This window comes from Hyla sarda, chromosome 4 (assembly GCF_029499605.1).
Source record: "Hyla sarda isolate aHylSar1 chromosome 4, aHylSar1.hap1, whole genome shotgun sequence".
In the NCBI taxonomy this organism is placed as follows: Eukaryota; Metazoa; Chordata; class Amphibia; order Anura; family Hylidae; genus Hyla; species Hyla sarda.
In genome coordinates, this window is record NC_079192.1 from 417541782 (window position 1) to 417561526 (window position 19745).

Below are 19745 nucleotides of genomic sequence, written 5' to 3' on the forward strand. Positions count from 1 at the left end.
GTGCAGTATAGCTCTCCCTCATTAGGTGCAGTATAGCTCTTCCACATTAGGTGCAGTATAGCTCTTCCACATTAGGTGCAGTATAGCTCCCCCACATTAGGTGCAGTATAGCTCTCCCTCATTAGGTGCAGTATAGCTCTCCCACATTAGGTGCAGTATAGCTCTCCCACATTAGGTTGGCAGTATAGCTCTCCCTCATTAGGTGCAGTATAGCTCTCCCTCATTAGGTGCAGTATAGCTCTTCCACATTAGGTGCAGTATAGCTCTCCCACATTAGGTGCAGTATAGCTCCCCACATTAGGTGCAGTATAGCTCCCCACATTAGGTTGGCAGTATAGCTCTCCCTCATTAGGTGCAGTATAGTTCTCCCACATTAGGTGCAGTATAGCTCTCCCACATTAGGTGCAGTATAGCTCTCCCACATTAGGTGCAGTATAGCTCTCCCACATTAGGTGCAGTATAGTTCTCCCACATTAGGTTGGCAGTATAGCTCTCCCTCATTAGGTGCAGTATAGCTCTCCCACATTAGGTGCAGTATAGCTCTCCCACATTAGGTGCAGTATAGCTCCCCACATTAGGTGCAGTATAGTTCTCCCACATTAGGTGCAGTATAGCTCTCCCACATTAGGTGCAGTATAGCTCTCCCACATTAGGTGCAGTATAGCTCCCCACATTAGGTGCAGTATAGCTCTCCCACATTAGGTGCAGTATAGTTCTCCCACATTAGGTGCAGTATAGCTCCCCACATTAGGTGCAGTATAGTTCTCCCACATTAGGTGCAGTATAGCTCTCCCACATTAGGTGCAGTGTAGTTCTCCCACATTAGGTGCAGTGTAGTTCTCCCACATTAGGTGCAGTGTAGTTCTCCCACATTAGGTGCAGTGTAGTTCTCCCACATTAGGTGCAGTGTAGTTCTCCCACATTAGGTGCAGTATAGCTCTTCCACATTAGGTGCAGTATAGTTCTCCCCACATTAGGTGCAGTATAGTTCTCCCACATTAGGTGCAGTATAGTTCTCCCACATTAGGTGCAGTATAGTTCTCCCACATTAGGTGCAGTATAGTTCTCCCACATTAGGTGCAGTATAGTTCTCCCACATTAGGTGCAGTATAGCTCTCCCACATTAGGTGCAGTATAGTTCTCCCACATTAGGTGCAGTATAGCTCTCCCACATTAGGTGCAGTGTAGTTCTCCCACATTAGGTGCAGTGTAGTTCTCCCACATTAGGTGCAGTGTAGTTCTCCCACATTAGGTGCAGTGTAGTTCTCCCACATTAGGTGCAGTATAGCTCTTCCACATTAGGTGCAGTATAGTTCTCCCACATTAGGTGCAGTATAGTTCTCCCACATTAGGTGCAGTATAGTTCTCCCACATTAGGTGCAGTATAGTTCCCCCACATTAGGTGCAGTATAGTTCCCCCACATTAGGTGCAGTATAGTTCTCCCACATTAGGTGCAGTATAGTTCTCCCACATTAGGTGCAGTATAGTTCCCCCACATTAGGTGCAGTATAGCTCTCCCACATTAGGTGCAGTATAGTTCCCCCACATTAGGTGCAGTATAGCTCTCCCACATTAGGTGCAGTATAGCTCTCCCACATTAGGTGCAGTATAGTTCTCCCACATTAGGTGCAGTATAGTTCTCCCACATTAGGTGCAGTGTAGTTCTCCCACATTAGGTGCAGTATAGCTCTCCCACATTAGGTGCAGTGTAGCTCTCCCTCATTAGGTGCAGTATAGCTCTCCCCACATTAGGTGCAGTATAGCTCTCCCACATTAGGTGCAGTATAGCTCTCCCCACATTAGGTGCAGTATAGCTCTCCCCACATTAGGTGCAGTATAGCTCTCCCACATTAGGTGCAGTGTAGCTCTCCCCACATTAGGTGCAGTATAGCTCCCCACATTAGGTGCAGTATAGCTCCCCACATTAGGTGCAGTATAGCTCTCCCCACATTAGGTGCAGTATAGCTCTCCCCACATTAGGTGCAGTATAGCTCTCCCCACATTAGGTGCAGTATAGCTCTCCCCACATTAGGTGCAGTATAGCTCTCCCACATTAGGTGCAGTATAGCTCTCCCTCATTAGGTGCAGTATAGCTCTCCCACATTAGGTGCAGTATAGCTCTCCCACATTAGGTGCAGTATAGCTCTCCCCACATTAGGTGCAGTATAGCTCTCCCCACATTAGGTGCAGTATAGCTCTCCCCACATTAGGTGCAGTATAGCTCTCCCACATTAGGTGCAGTATAGCTCTCCCTCATTAGGTGCAGTATAGCTCTCCCACATTAGGTGCAGTATAGTTCTCCCACATTAGGTGCAGTATAGTTCTCCCACATTAGGTGCAGTATAGTTCTCCCACATTAGGTGCAGTATAGCTCTCCCTCATTAGGTGCAGTATAGTTCCCCCACTGACATACAGCCTTCAGCCAAATACAGTGTATGGCTGGAGGCTGTATGCCTGTGTACTGCCCCACTTCAGTGCTCCGTCCACCGCTCCTCCGGTCAGGGGTCACAATCTACTGCTAATGCCTACAGGCCATAGCAGTAGGGACCGGTGGTTGGAACACTGAAGGTGACGTGCATACAGGTAACTTGCCATGCGCATGCGCGTCCTCCTCCTCGCTGCTCTGCTGTTGCTATGGGCGCACGCACGGGACGTCGGTGACGTCCCTGCGTGCGCTACTTCCCGGCGGCCCCTGCGTTTTTTAAAGTTAACGCGAGGCCGCAGAATGCTACCCGGGGCATCCTTGTGTCCTTAAAAGATCTTTCGGGACACAGGGATGTCCTGAATGGGCTGATGGCGAACTATGGCCGTGTGCCCACAGAGGGGGGGCTCGGCGTGCCACCTGTAGCACGCGTGCCATAGGTTCGCCATCACTGCCCTAGACTATACCCCAAAAATAATTCAGATCACAGACTAGTCCCTTAAATTAATCCGAACCTGTTCACGGCCCTCTAGAAATAATCAGACCCCAGATCATACCCAAAAAAAAAACACACCCCTAAAATGACTCATACCCTAAATCAGACTACTTAGCATTAACCAGACCATACTTGAAAAAAATTCTGACCAGTCCCCTAAAATAAATCTGACCCCAGACCAGACTGCCTAGAATTAATCTGACCCCAGACCATACTTAAAAAAATTCAGACTAGTCCCCCAAAAATAATTCAGACCACAGACCAGTCCCCTAATCTGAATCAGACCCCAGATGAGACCTCCTAGAATTAATTAAACCCCAGACCATACCCCCAAAAATAGACCACACCCCTGAAATAACGCAAACCCCAGACCAGAATCCCTAGAATTAGACCCCAGACCGTACCCCAAAAATGGACCACACCCCTAAAATTGGCCACTACAATTAATCAAACTACAGACCAGATATAAAAAAAGACAAATGTACTTATTGCCCCCAGGTTCCCATCCTGTGTTCTGGACCCGTGTAGTAGCCCTGGAAAGATCAGGTTTGGGGGTCTTTCAGGAGCAGAACACCTTCCCCCCCCCCCCCCCCCCCCATATATCAGCTTTAATTACATGCTTGTCCAAATTGATGCCCCTATCTGACATTCCCTTTATTACTTTCAGGTTTGGCCCTATATGCCGTCTTGTAACAATGACTGCGTGCGGCAGTGGTACGCTCCAAAATGTCCTCCGTCTCCCTCTCCTCCTCCGCCAGGTAAGTACAGACCAGCAGCCTTGTATACATCTGTATATACACATCCATCTATTAGTAACACGTGATGTTAAATCCGTAGATCTGTCCAGACAGGTGAAGATGTGGCCGATTGCGGCCGCTGCGATGATAATGGCCTTTGCCATCACTGTAATCCTCTTGTGCCTTCAAGGTAAGAACCACATTTTTTAGGGGTTTTGGGTTCCTGGAGGTCATCCCTTTTTAGTTTCTGGGAAAGCTGGGTGATGACCAGTCTTAAAAGGGGTACTCCGCCCCTAGACATCTTATCCCCTATCCAAATGGATAGAGGGGGTAAAATGTTTGACTGCAGGGGTCCTGCTGCTGGGACCCCACATAATCTCTGCAGCACCCAGCATTCTAAACAGTATGTTTGGAACTCTGGGTTCACGTGGCGGGAGATGTGACATCAGGCCACACCCTGTTGTGAAGTCACACCATGCCCCCTCCATTCATGGCTATGGGAGGGGGCGTGACCTCACGTCTCCCTCTGCGGTAACCGAAGTCTAATCATACTGTTTAGAATGCCGATGCTGCACGGAGATCATGGGGGGGGGGGGTCCCAGCAGCAGGACCTCTGCCGCTGCCCTGGATAGGGGGTAAGATGTCTAGGGGCGGAGAACCCCTTAAGTCCAGTAGGGCCCATCACCCAGCTTCCCCAGTCCCCTGATTGTTGAATCTCCTTAGTTATATTTAATAATGATTATTCAGTTCCTCCAACACTTGCGCTATTTTAGAGATAATTAAGCAGATTCCCCCTCCCCGCGCGACTCATCTCGTCTTCTGCATCGGTGGTGGGTGTTTGGTGACTCACAGCTGCGAGGTGTCGCAGAATTGTCGAGATTTTTTTTTTTATAGGAATTCTCACTGACTTTGTGCCTTTTTGTTTTCTTTCTTTTTTTATCTTATAGCTTGTATCATCCAGTCAGGTAAGTGAAGCGTTAATAACAGAGATGAATGCAGTGCCAACATATACCGTAATGCTGTACATGGATTAAAATCGCTCTCGGGGGTCTGTACTTACAAGGATTTATAAAGTTGTTCAAATGTTATTTGTTCTATAAAAGGCCACGGACCTTTAGTCTGTGGTCAGGTGACCAAAAGGAAAAGATGGTGTCTTGTTGAAGGGATTTTCTGAGATCACAATATTGATGGCCTCAGGATTGGTCATCAATATTAGGCTGAAAGGGGGGCGAGCAGAGGGTGGGCCACCCCATTGATCTTAGTCCAGTATTTCCCAAGCAGTGTGCCTCAAGCTGTTGCAAAACTCCAACTCTCAGCATGCCCGGACAGCTGTTGGATCCCCCCTTTAAAACATAATAATACCCCAGATAAGGCCCCCTAACTTAATTTAAACCACAAACCAGACCAGTAAAAGAATTCAGATCCCAGAAAAGATTCATAAAATGTAATCAGAACTTATAATTTTTTAGACCCCCAGATCAGAACCCTAAACCTAATCAGACCTCAGACCAGAACCCTAAAGCCAATCAGACCCCAGACCAAAACCCTAAACCTAATCAGACCTCAGACCAGAACCCTAAAGCCAATCAGACCCCAGACCAAAACCCTAAACCTAATCAGACCTCAGACCAGAACCCTAAACCTAATCAGACCCCAGACCAGAGATTCATACAATTAATCAGACCCCAGACCAGAACCCTAAACCTAATCCGACCCCAGACCAAAACCCTAAACCTAATCTGACCCCAGACCAGAACCTTAAACCTAATCTGACCCCAGACCAGAACCCTAAACCTTATCGGACCCCAGACAAGAACCCTAGACCTAATCAGACCCCAGACCAGATCTGTACATTGAATCAGACCCCAGACCAGATCTGTACATTGAATCAGACCCCAGACCAGATCTGTACATTGAATCAGACCCCAGACCAGATCTGTACATTGAATCAGACCCCAGACCAGATCTGTACATTGAATCAGACCCCAGACCAGATCTGTACATTGAATCAGACCCCAGACCAGATCTGTACATTGAATCAGACCCCAGACCAGATCTGTACATTGAATCAGACCCCAGACCAGATCTGTACATTGAATCAGACCCCAGACCAGATCTGTACATTGAATCAGATCCCAGACCAGATCTGTACAATTAATCAGACCCCAGACCAGAGATTCGTACAATTAACCAGACCCCAACTAAAAGTCCAGAGTCCATCAAGTTTAACCTAAAACCCTGCTGTGTTGATACAGAGGAAGGCAAAAAAAAAAACATGAGGCTGATGCCAAATGTCCCATGACAGAGGAAAAATTCCTTCCCGACTCCAATATGGTGATCAGAATAAAGCCTCCAGTTTCAATATATATGTATATTTTGGTACTTTTCATACAAATAGATCATCTATATATTTTTTACAGTAAGGCTGGGTTCACATCACGTTTTTACCAATATGGGACCTCACACGGCTGGGGGGAGCTAAAACCGTGAAACGCTGACTCCGGTCGGCTCATTTTTGCCCCATATGCGGTTTTCCCACCGCACCTATAACCATAGTCGACCATGGTTTGAGGTCCGGTGGAAAACCGCATACGGGGCAAAAAATGAGCCGACCGGAGTCAGCGTTTCACTCTGGTCGGCTCATTTTTTGCCCCGTATGCGGTTTTCCACCGGACCTCAAACCGTGGTCGACTATGGTTATAGGTGCGGTGGGAAAACCGCATATGGGGCAAAAATGAGCCGACCGGAGTCAGCGTTTCACTCTGGTCGGCTCATTGAAATTAATTACATACGGGTGGCATACGGCAGGGATACGAGAGCGCAAGGTTTTAGCTCTCCCCCCCGCCCCAGCCGTATGCGGTCCCGTATTGATAAAAACATGATGTGAACCCAGCCTAAGCTGGAAAGTGAGGCAGTCAGTTTACTGCCATTAAGAGGTGACAATTATAGTTTTTAAATTATTTTTTTTTTCTTTTCCTCTTCCCTCTAGACCCTAAACTTCCAATTCACCCGCGCCCCTTCAAGCCCCAGTTGGTGCAACAGAAGGTGTGGCTGGTGTACTCTGCCGACCACAAACATTACGTGGATGTTGTCATTAGGCTGGCAGATTTCCTGCGGGCGTCATGGGGCTTAGAAGTTGTGCTGGATCTACACCATAGCCTGGACATTAGTAAAAAAGGTCCCATGGACTGGCTGGTCTATCAAAAAGAGCAAATCGATGAGACGAATGGGATCATTCTTATTCTGTGTTCCAAAGGGGCACAAGCAAAGTGGAGGGCCAAGCAGATGGGCCAGGAAGCACAGTCAGCGTCGGGTGATGACATTGGGTCTGAGAATTGGGACCTTTTCACCATGGCACTACATCTCTTCTGCACAGACTTCCAGAGGAGCAGTCCTTACGGTCGCTATGTGGTGGCCTATTTCAGCGAACTCAGTGACGTTGGAGATATCCCTTCTCCATTTGAAATGTGCTCTCAGTGCGTTCTGACTGAAAACTTACAAGATCTCTTATTCCGCATTCAGAGAATAGAGCGCCATCAGCCCAATGTACAGTATAATGTTGACGTAGAGGGAACAAGCTACCGGCATCTGGTGAAGGCCGTTGAGCGGTGCCGGACTTGGCAGGAAACTCATTCGGATTCCCCAGTGGAAGTCAAAGAAGATGAGTCTGTAGAGGAGCAAAAGGAAGTTGAAGAGGAGGATAGACCTGAGCTCACTCGTAGAAACTACCCTCAGATCCGCCAACCCGAGGCTTCAGTCTCTAAGATGAATCCAATAGTCATTGAGCCAGATCCAATTAGATCACTTAACCCTTCTCTCGCCAATGGACCGTCGAGTTTTTGTGTGGTGCCGCTCCTCAGTGTGGAACATTCAGCGGTAAACATCCAACAGCCGTCTCTTAATACAGAATACAGAGCCTCCTATAGGCAGCAGCCATTCCTAACCCAGGTAGACGAGTCTCTCCCAATTTATAATGAACATTTACATCAGATAGACCTGTCTATACCAAGCGACCAAGGCGTTCAGTCAGAGGAGTTAAGGGAAGCCCAAATAAGGTTATTCTCCCAAAGCATCTTGGGAGATCAACATATAAACCCTGACATGGCCATCTATGATGCTGATGCATCACCCAGTTCAGAAGATCCAAATGTGGCTCAATTGGTTGGACTAAAAGAGCCTCTTCTGGTGGTCAGTGACCAGTCTGTACCAAGTGACCAAGGTGCCCGGCCTGTGGACTTGATTGAAGCCCAGAAGCTGCTTTTCTACCAGAGCAGTTTAGAAGATGGAACCACCAGCGCGGTCTTTGATGACGAGTCTTTATATGGCTCAGCCTATTGTTTGGGTGAGGAAGATGAATCTGTCTATGAACCTATGGGTCTATCTATACCTCATGGCCAAGACATCCGGCCTGAGGACTTGGTGGAAGTTCAGAAAAAGTTTTTCTTGCAGACCTTTTTAGATGATCAGAACTTACCACCTGACCTGTTCTTTGATGCCGAGTCACCAAATTGTCCTTTGATGATGAATGCCGACATACCTCAGCTAACATTCAGTGAACCGGGACTTCAGATTGAGACCTCAAGACCCAATGGTCAAGGCTTCCAGCCTGTGGGTCTGAGGGAAGCCCTGAAAAACTGGTTCCCACACAGTATCCTAGGAGATCCAAGAAGAACCCCTGAGATGGATGCTCTTGCGGATGAGATTAACATCTATGAGGATAGTAATGGCCCAGAGTTGGCAGTCATGGGTCAGAAAAATAACAGAAAGTACTACTCAGTGGATCTGGGATATGGATCCTTGAAACAATGATCTGCAAGGGCTACTAGAGGAATGGATAAAGATCTTATAGATGTGCCTAAGGGGTACTCCGTCCCTAAACGTCTCATCCCCTATCCAAAAGGATAGTCACTGGGAACCCTGCGATCTCCATGCTGGCTCCCTAGCGTTATGAACGCTGGGTTCGGGCGACTGTGATCTTGATGTCATGCCACACCCCTCCATTCATGTCTATGGGAGGGGGCATGACATGAGTGGAGGGGGCGTGGCATGACCTCACTATCACAGTCGCCCGAACCCAGCGTTCAGAACATAATTTTTAGAATGCCAGGGAGCCAGCACAGAGATTACGGGGGTCCCAGTGGCCGGACCCCCACGATCAGACATCGCATCCCCTTTCCTTTGGATAGGGGATAAGATGTCTAGGGACAGAGACCCTCTTTAAATACGGTGCCAAACACAGGCCATGTCTTGTCCATCTCAAACACAAAGCTCTGCAGTGCAGTCACCAATATGGTCTACCGTCCATATGTGCAGTGATAAAATCACAATGGCAGAACTGTGAATGCAGCTTTGGCTGTGACTGGAGTACACAAGATCAGAACGTGGAGTTGAACGCTATATAATGCTATAACTCATTTCCCTGTAATAAGGAACATCACTGTGATAACTAAGCGGTGCCCCTTGTGACTGGGCAGAGGTACTGCACCCACCTCTTTATATCGGATGTGCCTTTATCCTGAATGAGACAAATCAATGTAAATTTCCTATTGTAAAATAATTATTTATTTGAAATCGAGGATGTTGTTTGATATATATTTTTCTATTTGATTGGGGAACAATAAACCCTGCGTCAGGATGGTTCCTAGCAGATAACAGTCCATCACAGAAGCACTCTCTGTTTATGTTTTGTTGCCTATATCATGCACACTCACCTTCTTCAGTCCTACAGTGCCATCTGTTTTATTCCAGCACAGCTGCATCCATGTGTTTCATTTGTGTAACTGGGTCATGTGATTGCTAGTCTAACCCACAGAAAATGACAGTGCTTAATGTGTCAGAGGAATTGGTCTGTCCTGGGTCAGCTGACTTCCTGTGAACTACAGAATGACCTAATCAGATCGCTTCTAATAGCTCCCAGACTCCTCCCCTCCTGCTCTATCTGTATACTGCTGCTATCACTATGGGATCAGGATATTGAGTAGTTATATTCCCCCCCCTCCAGCTCTATCTGTATACTGCTGCTATCTCTATGGGATCAGGATATTGAGTAGTTATACTCCCCCCCTCCAGCTCTATCTGTATACTGCTGCTATCTCTATGAGCTCAGGATATAAAGTAGTCAACCCCCCCCTCCAGCTCTATCTCTATCATAGTTATATACCTCCCCTCCAGCTCTATCTGTATACTGCTGCTATCTCTTTGGAATCAGGTTTATAGTAGTTATAATCCTCCCGTCCAGCTCTTTCTGTATACCACCACTGCTCTCTCTATGGGATCAGGATATATAGTAGTCACACCTCCCATGAGACTGTGTCCATGTTGCATTCTCCTCAGTGTAATATTTCTCAAAAAAATACACTTTTTGAATAAGGAAATGCGTCAAAACTGCACATAATGTGAACTGACCCCAAGCCACTTACGAGTCTAATCCGTTCACCTGGGTAAACTCCAGCATCAGAAGCCTAATTAGATGACTAGGTGCAGTGTTAAGACTCTGCCCCCTTTCTCTGCAAAGCCAGAGGATTCGTGGGAAATGTAGGGTAGGCATTTGGAAATCATATCTGTTATGAAATAGAATCAGTATGGATGAAAACTCATGCCTGCCACATCGGCTAAAACAGGTAAGCACAATGTATACACAAGAACCTCCTATATTATTTTCTAAGAATAGGCTATGCTGCACTATATGAGCAGAACAAAATAATTCCCAGAGCGCTTCTTTAATCGGATAATTTCGGAGACTAATAATCCATCATGAAACAAAATTCCCTGTGCTGGATTATCAATTTATATCCGTCCCTCAAGATGACTCTGAGACCCCCCATCCCTGTGTACGTGTGTATATTTTTCTACTTTTGGCTCCGACCCTACAGTAAAGCTCCCAAAAACACAGATTAAGGATGTTCTGTCATTTCACAGTCAGATACTTTTTAATACTTTACATTTGCCGATTGTGGATTATTGGGGTGTAAATTTGTGGATTAATGGAATTTTGATAATTTCTGTAATCTGGATAGTTAAAGGGGAACTCCACTGCCTCAGCGTTCGGAACTAGAGATGAGCGAATTTACAGTAAATTTGATTCGTCACGAACTTCTCGGCTCGGCAGTTGATGACTTTTCCTGCATAAATGAGTTCAGCTTTCAGGTGCTCCCGTGGGCTGGAAAAGGTGGATACAGTCCTAGGAGACTCTTTCCTAGGAATGTATCCGCCTTTTCCAGCCCATCGGAGCACCGGAAAGCTGAACTAATTTATGCAGGAAAAGTCATCAACTGCCGAGCCGAGAAGTTCGTGACGAATCAAATTTACTGTAAATTCGCTTATCTCTATTCGGAACATTTTGTTCCGAACACTAAGTGTGGGCGCTGGGGCTTGTGACGTCACATCACGCCCCCTCGTGATGTTACAGCCACGCCCCCTCAATGCAAGTCTATGGGAGGGGGCGTGACGGATGTCACGCCCCCTCCCATAGACTTGCATTGAGGGGACGTGGCCTTGACGTCACAAGCCCCGGCGCCCGCACTCAGCGTTCGGGAACAAAATGTTCTGAACGCTGAGGCAGTGGAGTTCCCCTTTAATTTGTCTCCTGTTGATTGGTTTTATTTGTCTGTTAATCCAGTAAATGACGGAGGCTTCGGCTGCAGTTGTGTCATCATTTCTTAATAATCACCCAAGGCGCCGCGGACAGGTTAATAACATTTATTTCAGTTATTACAGCCACAGGGCGAGCGGACGACACCTCCCAGACGTCTGTACGGAGAATCTCTACGATTCAGTCCACAATGTCATTTCCATTCAAATTCCAAAAAGATTGAGACCATATCTGAATATATAGAAAACATCCGGGCCACTTATCTCCATCATGTATCCTTTTTCATAGATGTTGGACCTGATACAGAGCTCCAAACCCTCTGCAGAGACATAAAGGACAGTAATATGGCTGCCTGCATCCACCAGCAGGGGGAGCCCACTGCATACAGACATATACAGCCCATACGGACCTCCATGATAAGGACTAGAAGGCTTCGGTTTTTATATAGGAATCATTTACAAATCTGTATAACTTTAATATAATATATACAATAATATTACAAGAATATAATTCTGCCACCTATGTACAAGAATATAAGTGTTATAATACTGCTCCAATGCACTTGAATGTACTCCAAAGTATATACTTACAATAATACTACCGCCTATGTACAAGAATATAACTACTTAAATACTAAAAGCATAAAGTATTATAGTAGTTATATTCTTGTATATAGGGAGCAGTATTATAGTAGTTATATTCTTGTATATAGGAGCAGTATTATAGTAGTTATATTCTTGTATATAGGAGCAGTATTATAGTAGTTATATTCTTGTATATAGGAGCAGTATTATAGTAGTTATATTCTTGTATATATGAGCAGTATTATAGTAGTTATATTTTTGTATATAGGGGGCAGTAGTCTAGTAGTTAAATACTTATACTTAGGAGGCAGTATTATAGTAACTGGTTAGGCTCTCTGCAATGGTGGATTCTGAGCCCTTACCTTCACTGCTATAATATAATATATGATAATACATAAATCGTACATCTTTGGGACATTTTGGTGGTGAATCGTACAGAATCTCGTTTACAAACACTGATCCGCCCACTGTTATAAAACACTTTTGAGACAAAAAAATACTCTTTTTTTAGGAAAGGAATCACATGCATTGTTCATTATCTCTCCCATAACTGTCACCCAATGACGCCGCCGCTGCTCATAGGTGCAGTACTCGTCCCGCGGGTTTGGTGGTGGCCATTTTGTCCTTGCGTTGTGCATTGTTGAGTATGAGAACCTGAGGTACAGCCCTTGGTGTGGCGTTGCCCTGGTTGGTCGTTGATCTCCTGAGTACCTTGTTGCATTTACGATCAGTTCACATGAGTGTGAGAGAGAGCGCAATGTCTCTAGAAGAACAGCCCTTAGCAGAATTATTATTTGGATAACGATGACATCATGATGACATCACACCGGAGGCATTTGGTCACTGCGACTTGGCGACTGCAGGAACAGTTCTAGGAAATGCTTCTTGTGACGGCTTCGATGAAAAAAACCGCCAAAACCGCTTCATGTAGTTGACATTTCCTAGGACTGCTACTTAGGGCGGTCAAAATCGCGATTTTTTTTTTTGCTGTGGGTTTTTAGGTGCAGTAATGGTGCTGATCCATTACCCTGGGCCCAATGTACAAAACCAATACAGACAGGAAACAATCAGCGTAGACAATATATAGATGTGTTTCCCATGGTAACCAGTCAGATTACAGCCTTGTTCACACACCGTAAAAAAATAAATAAAAGTCCGTAAATCGTTACAAGAAAACAGCTGCAAAATAAGATACGACAGTTTATTTACAGTGTGTGAACATGGCCTTAGGCTAGAAAATGTAAACAGTGACCTTGGTAGCTATAGACTGATTGGTTGCTAAGGACTCATGGCAACCAGTCAGAAATCATCTTATCACGTTGTAGTACGAAAACGAAAGCATAGATCTCATTGGTTGACACGGAACCAATCGGATATCAACTTCCATCTCGTTGGTTGCTATGGAGTCTTAGCAACCAGTTTAATGTTACCTTGTAGTACAGGCCACAAAAATGAAAGCAGTGACCTCATTGGTTTCTACAGGCTCCTAGCAACCAATCGGATATCTGCTTGTATCTATGTAGTTCTAGCTAGAAAATGAAAGTAGTGATCTTGTTGGTTGCTACGGGCCCGTAGCAACCAATTAGACATCAGCTTATAGCTTTGTTGTACTGGTTAGAAAATGAAAGCAGTGATCTCATTGGTTGCTATGAATATATATAGTAACCAAGGAAAAATCTCTGTGTATCTTAGTGTTTCCCAACCAGGGTGCCTCCAGCTGTTGCAAAACTACAACTCCCAGCATGCCCGGACAGCCTTTGGCTGTCCGGGCATGCTGGGAGTTGTAGTTTTACAACAGCTGGAGGCACCCTGGTTGGGGACAATTGAACGAAGTAGTGCAGTAGTGTTCTTAATGGTAGGCCTTCGGCCATCTTTATAATTTACCCATCAGTAGTTATACAGGTTTTACATGGAAACCATCAGCAAGCTGCTGTTTGCAGATCTATTATTCTTATCTTGGCCTGTTGACGTTAAAAATGGCCTGTAAGTCACTTAATCTCTTGGGGCCGCGTTTCCCAACCAGGGCGCCTCCAGCTGTTGCAAAACTACAACTCAACCAGAATGCCCCGGATAGTCTCCAACAATTAGGAGAGGGGAAAACCCCCAATGGAGGAAACCTTTAGGGAAACCATGGCTGGAGGATTGTCCTTCCCTTGGGCGTAGAGCAGTGTTTACCAACCATGCTGGGTGTTGTAGTTTTGCAACAGCTGGAGGCACACTGTTTGGGAATTTACGCAAAACGGTATTACAATAATATATAACACCTGTCTCTAACCTGCTTGTTGATGGTTTCCAGGTAGCACAACTTTTTTCGCTATACAGATTTAAAAAAAATTACAAAAAAAGTGACAAAGATTACTACAAGTAAGTAGAATTTTCGGATCACTTTAGACAATTACCGCCATGGCGATCCCAGCATCTGGTAATAATACCACAAATGCAGTCAAATTCCTTTAATCCGGCATCAACAGCACCCGACAGATCAGCGCACCCCAACCTGTTCCATGACTACAACTCCCAGCATATCCTGACAGACGAAGGCTACCATAGGCCGTCAGGGCATGCTGAGAGTTGTAGTTTTGCAACAGTAGGAGAGATTGAGGTTAGGGAACTCACTGATAGATGATGGATTATCTGATCCTCTGGATTATCGGAAATGGATAGAAAATAATATCATCTAATACTAGAACCCGCGCCGGATTATGTGACTCTGTTATCATATGCCAGGTTAAAGGAATTTTGCAAATATACAATGAAAATGTAATATTACAGACATTATAAAAAAAAACATGAAAATAAAAATGATAAAAATCTGCAAAAAATCGAAACTAAAAAATAAACGTAAAAAATACATTTTATCCAGTTTAAAAAAACAAAAAAAAATTTTTTTCCTGGGGAAACCAAAGACTCCTAAGTCTAAAATATTTCCGGAGGCCAGGGCAAGGAGAGATACGGAATAAGGCAGCGCTAGTCTCAGGGCTCAGTAATAATGGCGGCCTGTGGTCTGCGCACGCGGTGACGGAGCAGGAAGGGAAGCAGAGAGACTTCATTTTTTCCTGCATTTGGTACTATATATATATATATATATATATATATATATATATAAATTTTAAACACATTTCACTTTGACATTAAATATATTTCTTTAAGATAAATTCTATACAAAAAAATGATATTTTCTATAATAACCTGTAGGGGCGCTGTTGTTTAGATGCCTAGGCTCACACGACACCTGCAGGTCGATTTGAGTACTTGAGTATATATATATATATATATATATATATTTACTATTAGTAATAATAATGTTATTATTATTATTTATATATATATAATTTTTTTAAATAAAGATTATTTTTTTTCTTAGATTAGAAGTTCACCTTTTAAATACATATTTTTGCTCAACAAAGGAGAATGCACCATGTATACAGTTAGTACTAAGGATCACATCGGCGCATGCATTACTTGTCAAAAAAGGTTAAGTCCACCCATTACATTTATTTATTTTTACAAGAAATGTTTTTGATATTTTCTGTACGGGTCTCCTATGGCCAACCAATACTTTCATTATACTAGAGGTAGCAATGGCGCCGATTATGGTCATTACACCCTTCTGTCATTTGGCATAGCTGACACCTTGTGTCCTTTAAGGGGGGGGGGGGCTGGGAGTCGCTTTCATTGTCTTGGCACTATGGGGGCTACTCACCGGGTGCCTTACATTGTGCTGGTGATGGGTTCCCTCTAAACCACCAATTATAACCTATAACAGGATCTTACATTGCGAAATCACAACATCTACAAACCAATTAGCTTTTAGACACCACTGATATGCATCAACATGTCCCCCCCCCCCCCCCCACAAATGTGAAGACATTGGTTTGACCCTTCTGCCCCCCCCCCCCATTTAGATACCAGGACCCACCATATTTCACTAGATTTCCATACATTATATCTGTTTCCATATGAAGACCCTTGAGGTGTTGTGAGATCGTCTTGGAGACATTGGCAGTGTTGGCAGGAGTAGAAGAGAAAGGTCCACTGAAGAACGAGGATGGAGGAGGGGTTGGTATATTCCGATCAATCACCCACGATGGGGAAGCTCAGTTCTGTGAGGTCACAGCCAGCGTGTTGACATAAGCGTGGGGCCCCATGTCGTTTTCCGACACGCAGTGGCTGAACTGTCCCGGAGGGCGGTCCGCGTGGTCAGGACCGGGAGATTTTAGGAGACAGCAGAGTTCCAGGACCTCCAGCCAGCGACAGGCCAAGAAGAAGACGTTCTTTAACATAAACACAGACATGGGTTGGTTGGCCGGACCCAACAGCAAGAAGCAACGGACCGCCAAAAGGGGGGCGTCCACCAAGGTGCTGAAGAGGAGACGAAGGAAGAGGCGACAACAACCAGCAGGGGCCGCCGAGTCCAACTCTGACAACCAGAGGACGGGGGACGCCAAGGCCACAAAGTAGACCACCAATAGGGGGTACCGGATTAGAGGGGTTAGCGGTAACTTTCCATCTAGCATGGGCTCCAGGAGGGCATAGCTGTCAAGCAGGTCCAGGCAGGAGGCGATGAAGTACCCGCTGGCTCTTTGGTGTGGCCATCCTCGTGGGTCAACACTGAGCGAGCGCACCAGAGACCACAGGAGAGGGACAGAGAGAGCAACAGTGAGCCTGAAACCTGTGCTGCCCAGTGGGACTCCAGCTTCAATCTGATCCACTATTGGGGTGCAGAGTATGAGAGTCACCTTTGGGGTGAAGGCTATAGCATATATCAGCCAGGCCAGATGACTATATGCAAAGTGGCCCTTTTTTGGCCGCTGAACCTGTCCATATCCGGAGGAACTGAGTGACCCCTGATAGTCTCTCCGACCCCTGCTGTTCTTGGAGTAGAAGATCCCCCATCCGGCAACCACAACCAGGTCAGTGGCTATCCAGGAGCACCAGTACAGGTCAGTGCCAGCGATCAAGTAGAGGTCAAGCAAAGCCCCCTGAGCCAGCAGCAGCAGAATGGACAGCACCTTATAGCAGCCCTGCAGAGCACAGCCGGGGCCCCCTCGTGGCAACCTTCCAGGGCCCCCATGTGGGAACTCCCCCGCCGTCATCCCCAATGTGGAGGAGGTGGAAGAGGGGGCCAAGGAGGGGGGGCACGAGGGGGCCACGGGTAGTGGCGAGAGTGGAGAGGGCAGGATGTCGAGGGTTAGGGGCTACAGAGTGGAGAAAAATGACAAAATAAACCAGATTATGGGGGCGTTAGGACCCTACAGCTTAGAGGGGTGGTGGGGACCCTAAAGCCAAGGGGGGCAGGGAGAACCCTAAAGCCAAGTGGGGCGGTGAGGGCCCTAAAGTCAAGGAAGAGTGGAGTGAGGACCCTAACGTACAACGGGGGCGGTGAGGACCCTACAGCTTAGGGGGGCAGTAAGGACCCTAAAGTCAAGGGGATCACATCAGAGACATGGGCAACACTCCAATGGACGTCTAGAGGAAATATTGGGGTGCATCACAGCAGGGGTGACTGGGGAGTGAATGAATCATGGGGAGACTGTAAATGATCAGAACAGGAAGATTATAGGGGTGCAGCTTGGAATAAGGGGGGGAACCCATGGGCAGCAAATATTTTGGGGTAGGGGTAATACAGTAACTGGCACAGGGGTTTGTGGCTCATAGGGTGATATTTGGGCAGAGGTAGTAGACAGGAGGAGGCACAGCTACTAGGAGGTAGTGGACAGCAGAGGCTTCACCCGGCAGAGGTCCAGATTTTGGGGTGCAGGGGGATGCACTGACCTGGGGGTGCAGAGGAGGGTGTGACACCCGGAGGAGGCTGCAGCCTGGAAGAAGTGATATCCCGGGGATGGTCCCTAATGTCCGGCAGATGCAGTCCCTGAAGGATGCACAGGTTTCGGGGGTCTGTTCTGGGGGCCCCCGGTAACACCGGGATAACGAGCAGCAGCTGCTTCTCTGCAGCCGAATGAGTTCCAGCTCTGGCGCCCCTGGTGGTGACAGGAGGATAGTGCAGGGGGAGGAGATGATACATTGTATATAGAGAAGATGCAAAGTAACAGCACATCAGGGAAAATGACCTGCACCAATCCTACAGTGCAGGACTACAAGTCCCAGCAGGTCTGCCTATGGAGTCTAATGCCAGTGCAGGACTACAAGTCCCAGCAGGTCTGCCTATGGAGTCTAATGTCAGTGCAGGACTACAAGTCCCAGCAGGTCTGTCTATGGAGTCTAATGTCAGTGCAGGACTACAAGTCCCAGCAGGTCTGTCTATGGAGTCTAATGTCAGTGCAGGACTACAAGTCCCAGCAGGTCTGCCTATGGAGTCTAATGTCAGTGCAGGACTACAAGTCCCAGCAGGTCTGCCTATGGAGTCTAATGTCAGTGCAGGACTACAAGTCCCAGCAGGTCTGCCTGTGGAGTCTAATGTCAGTGCAGGACTACAAGTCCCAGCAGGTCTGTCTATGGAGTCTAATGTCAGTGCAGGACTACAAGTCCCAGCAGGTCTGCCTATGGAGTCTAATGTCAGTGCAGGACTACAAGTCCCAGCAGGTCTGCCTATGGAGTCTAATGTCAGTGCAGGACTACAAGTCCCAGCAGGTCTGCCTGTGGAGTCTAATGTCAGTGCAGGACTACAAGTCCCAGCAGGTCTGTCTGTGGAGTCTAATGTCAGTGCAGGACTACAAGTCCCAGCAGGTCTGCCTATGGAGTCTAATGCCAGTGCAGGACTACAAGTCCCAGCAGGTCTGCCTATGGAGTCTAATGTCAGTGCAGGACTACAAGTCCCAGCAGGTCTGCCTGTGGAGTCTAACGTCAGTGCAGGACTACAAGTCCCAGCAGGTCTGCCTATGGAGTCTAATGCCAGTGCAGGACTACAAGTCCCAGCAGGTCTGCCTATGGAGTCTAATGCCAGTGCAGGACTACAAGTCCCAGCAGGTCTGCCTGTGGAGTCTAATGTCAGTGCAGGACTACAAGTCCCAGCAGGTCTGCCTATGGAGTCTAATGCCAGTGCAGGACTACAAGTCCCAGCAGGTCTGCCTATGGAGTCTAATGCCAGTGCAGGACTACAAATCCCAGCAGGTCTGCCTATGGAGTCTAATGTCAGTGCAGGACTACAAGTCCCAGCAGGTCTGCCTATGGAGTCTAATGCCAGTGCAGGACTACAAGTCCCAGCAGGTCTGCCTATGGAGTCTAATGTCAGTGCAGGACTACAAGTCCCAGCAGGTCTGCCTATGGAGTCTAATGCCAGTGCAGGACTACAAGTCCCAGCAGGTCTGCCTATGGAGTCTAATGTCAGTGCAGGACTACAAGTCCCAGCAGGTCTGCCTATGGAGTCTAATGCCAGTGCAGGACTACAAGTCCCAGCAGGTCTGCCTATGGAGTCTAATGTCAGTGCAGGACTACAAGTCCCAGCAGGTCTGCCTATGGAGTCTAATGTCAGTGCATGACTACAAGTCCCAGCAGGTCTTTCTTTATCATCCCCCCCCCCATCCTCCTCCCTCTTCTATAGGATGTGAAATCTTTATTGACAAACATTCAATGGGACAGAACTGGGTCACCATGGCCTGATGCTGGGGGTGCAGGGTGTCACAACCATCATATTCTTCTGTAATTCTGTGCAGGCTGACAGGGAATGCTGGGAGTAGTAGTTGGAGATCTTAGGGGTTACATAGGGTGCTGACATAGGAGCTTACAATTTATACCAGTGGTCTCCAACCTGCGGACCTCCAGATGTTGCAAAACTACAACTCCCAGCATGCTGGGAGTTGTAGTTTTGCAACATCTGGAGGTCCGCAGGTTGAAGACCACTGATTTATAAGGTGAATAGAAGGGAAGATTGATGCATTAGGTGCTGGATTATGGAGCATTCACAGGGGGCGCTATAACTTTACACCATGGACAAAATCACCGCCAGCCTTCTTA

At 46.7% G+C, this 19745-nt stretch overlaps 2 protein-coding genes across 2 annotated transcripts in view; one reads left to right on the plus strand and one right to left on the minus strand.

The window, feature by feature from the left end:
• IL17RA (interleukin 17 receptor A) overlaps positions 1 to 9621 on the plus strand; it is a 23243-nt gene extending 13622 nt beyond the window's left edge. Inside the window, 4 exon segments of the mRNA XM_056569946.1 lie at positions 3587 to 3677; positions 3757 to 3846; positions 4604 to 4621; positions 6646 to 9621. Of these exon segments, the coding sequence (XP_056425921.1) occupies positions 3587 to 3677; positions 3757 to 3846; positions 4604 to 4621; positions 6646 to 8465 (2019 nt within the window). The 3' untranslated portion in view covers positions 8466 to 9621.
• A 4006-nt stretch (positions 9622 to 13627) lies between these two features.
• Positions 13628 to 17765, minus strand: TMEM121B (transmembrane protein 121B). The gene has a single exon (XM_056517900.1). It carries the CDS (start codon positions 16925 to 16927, stop codon positions 15929 to 15931), a length of 999 nt encoding a protein of 332 aa, XP_056373875.1. The 5' UTR covers positions 16928 to 17765; the 3' UTR covers positions 13628 to 15928.
• Positions 17766 to 19745: the final 1980 nt, after the last annotated feature.

Bases quoted from the DNA above. Each gene is read 5' to 3' on its own strand.
- TMEM121B (XM_056517900.1), bottom strand. From the start codon at position 16,927: ATGACGGCGGGGGAGTTCCCACATGGGGGCCCTGGAAGGTTGCCACGA.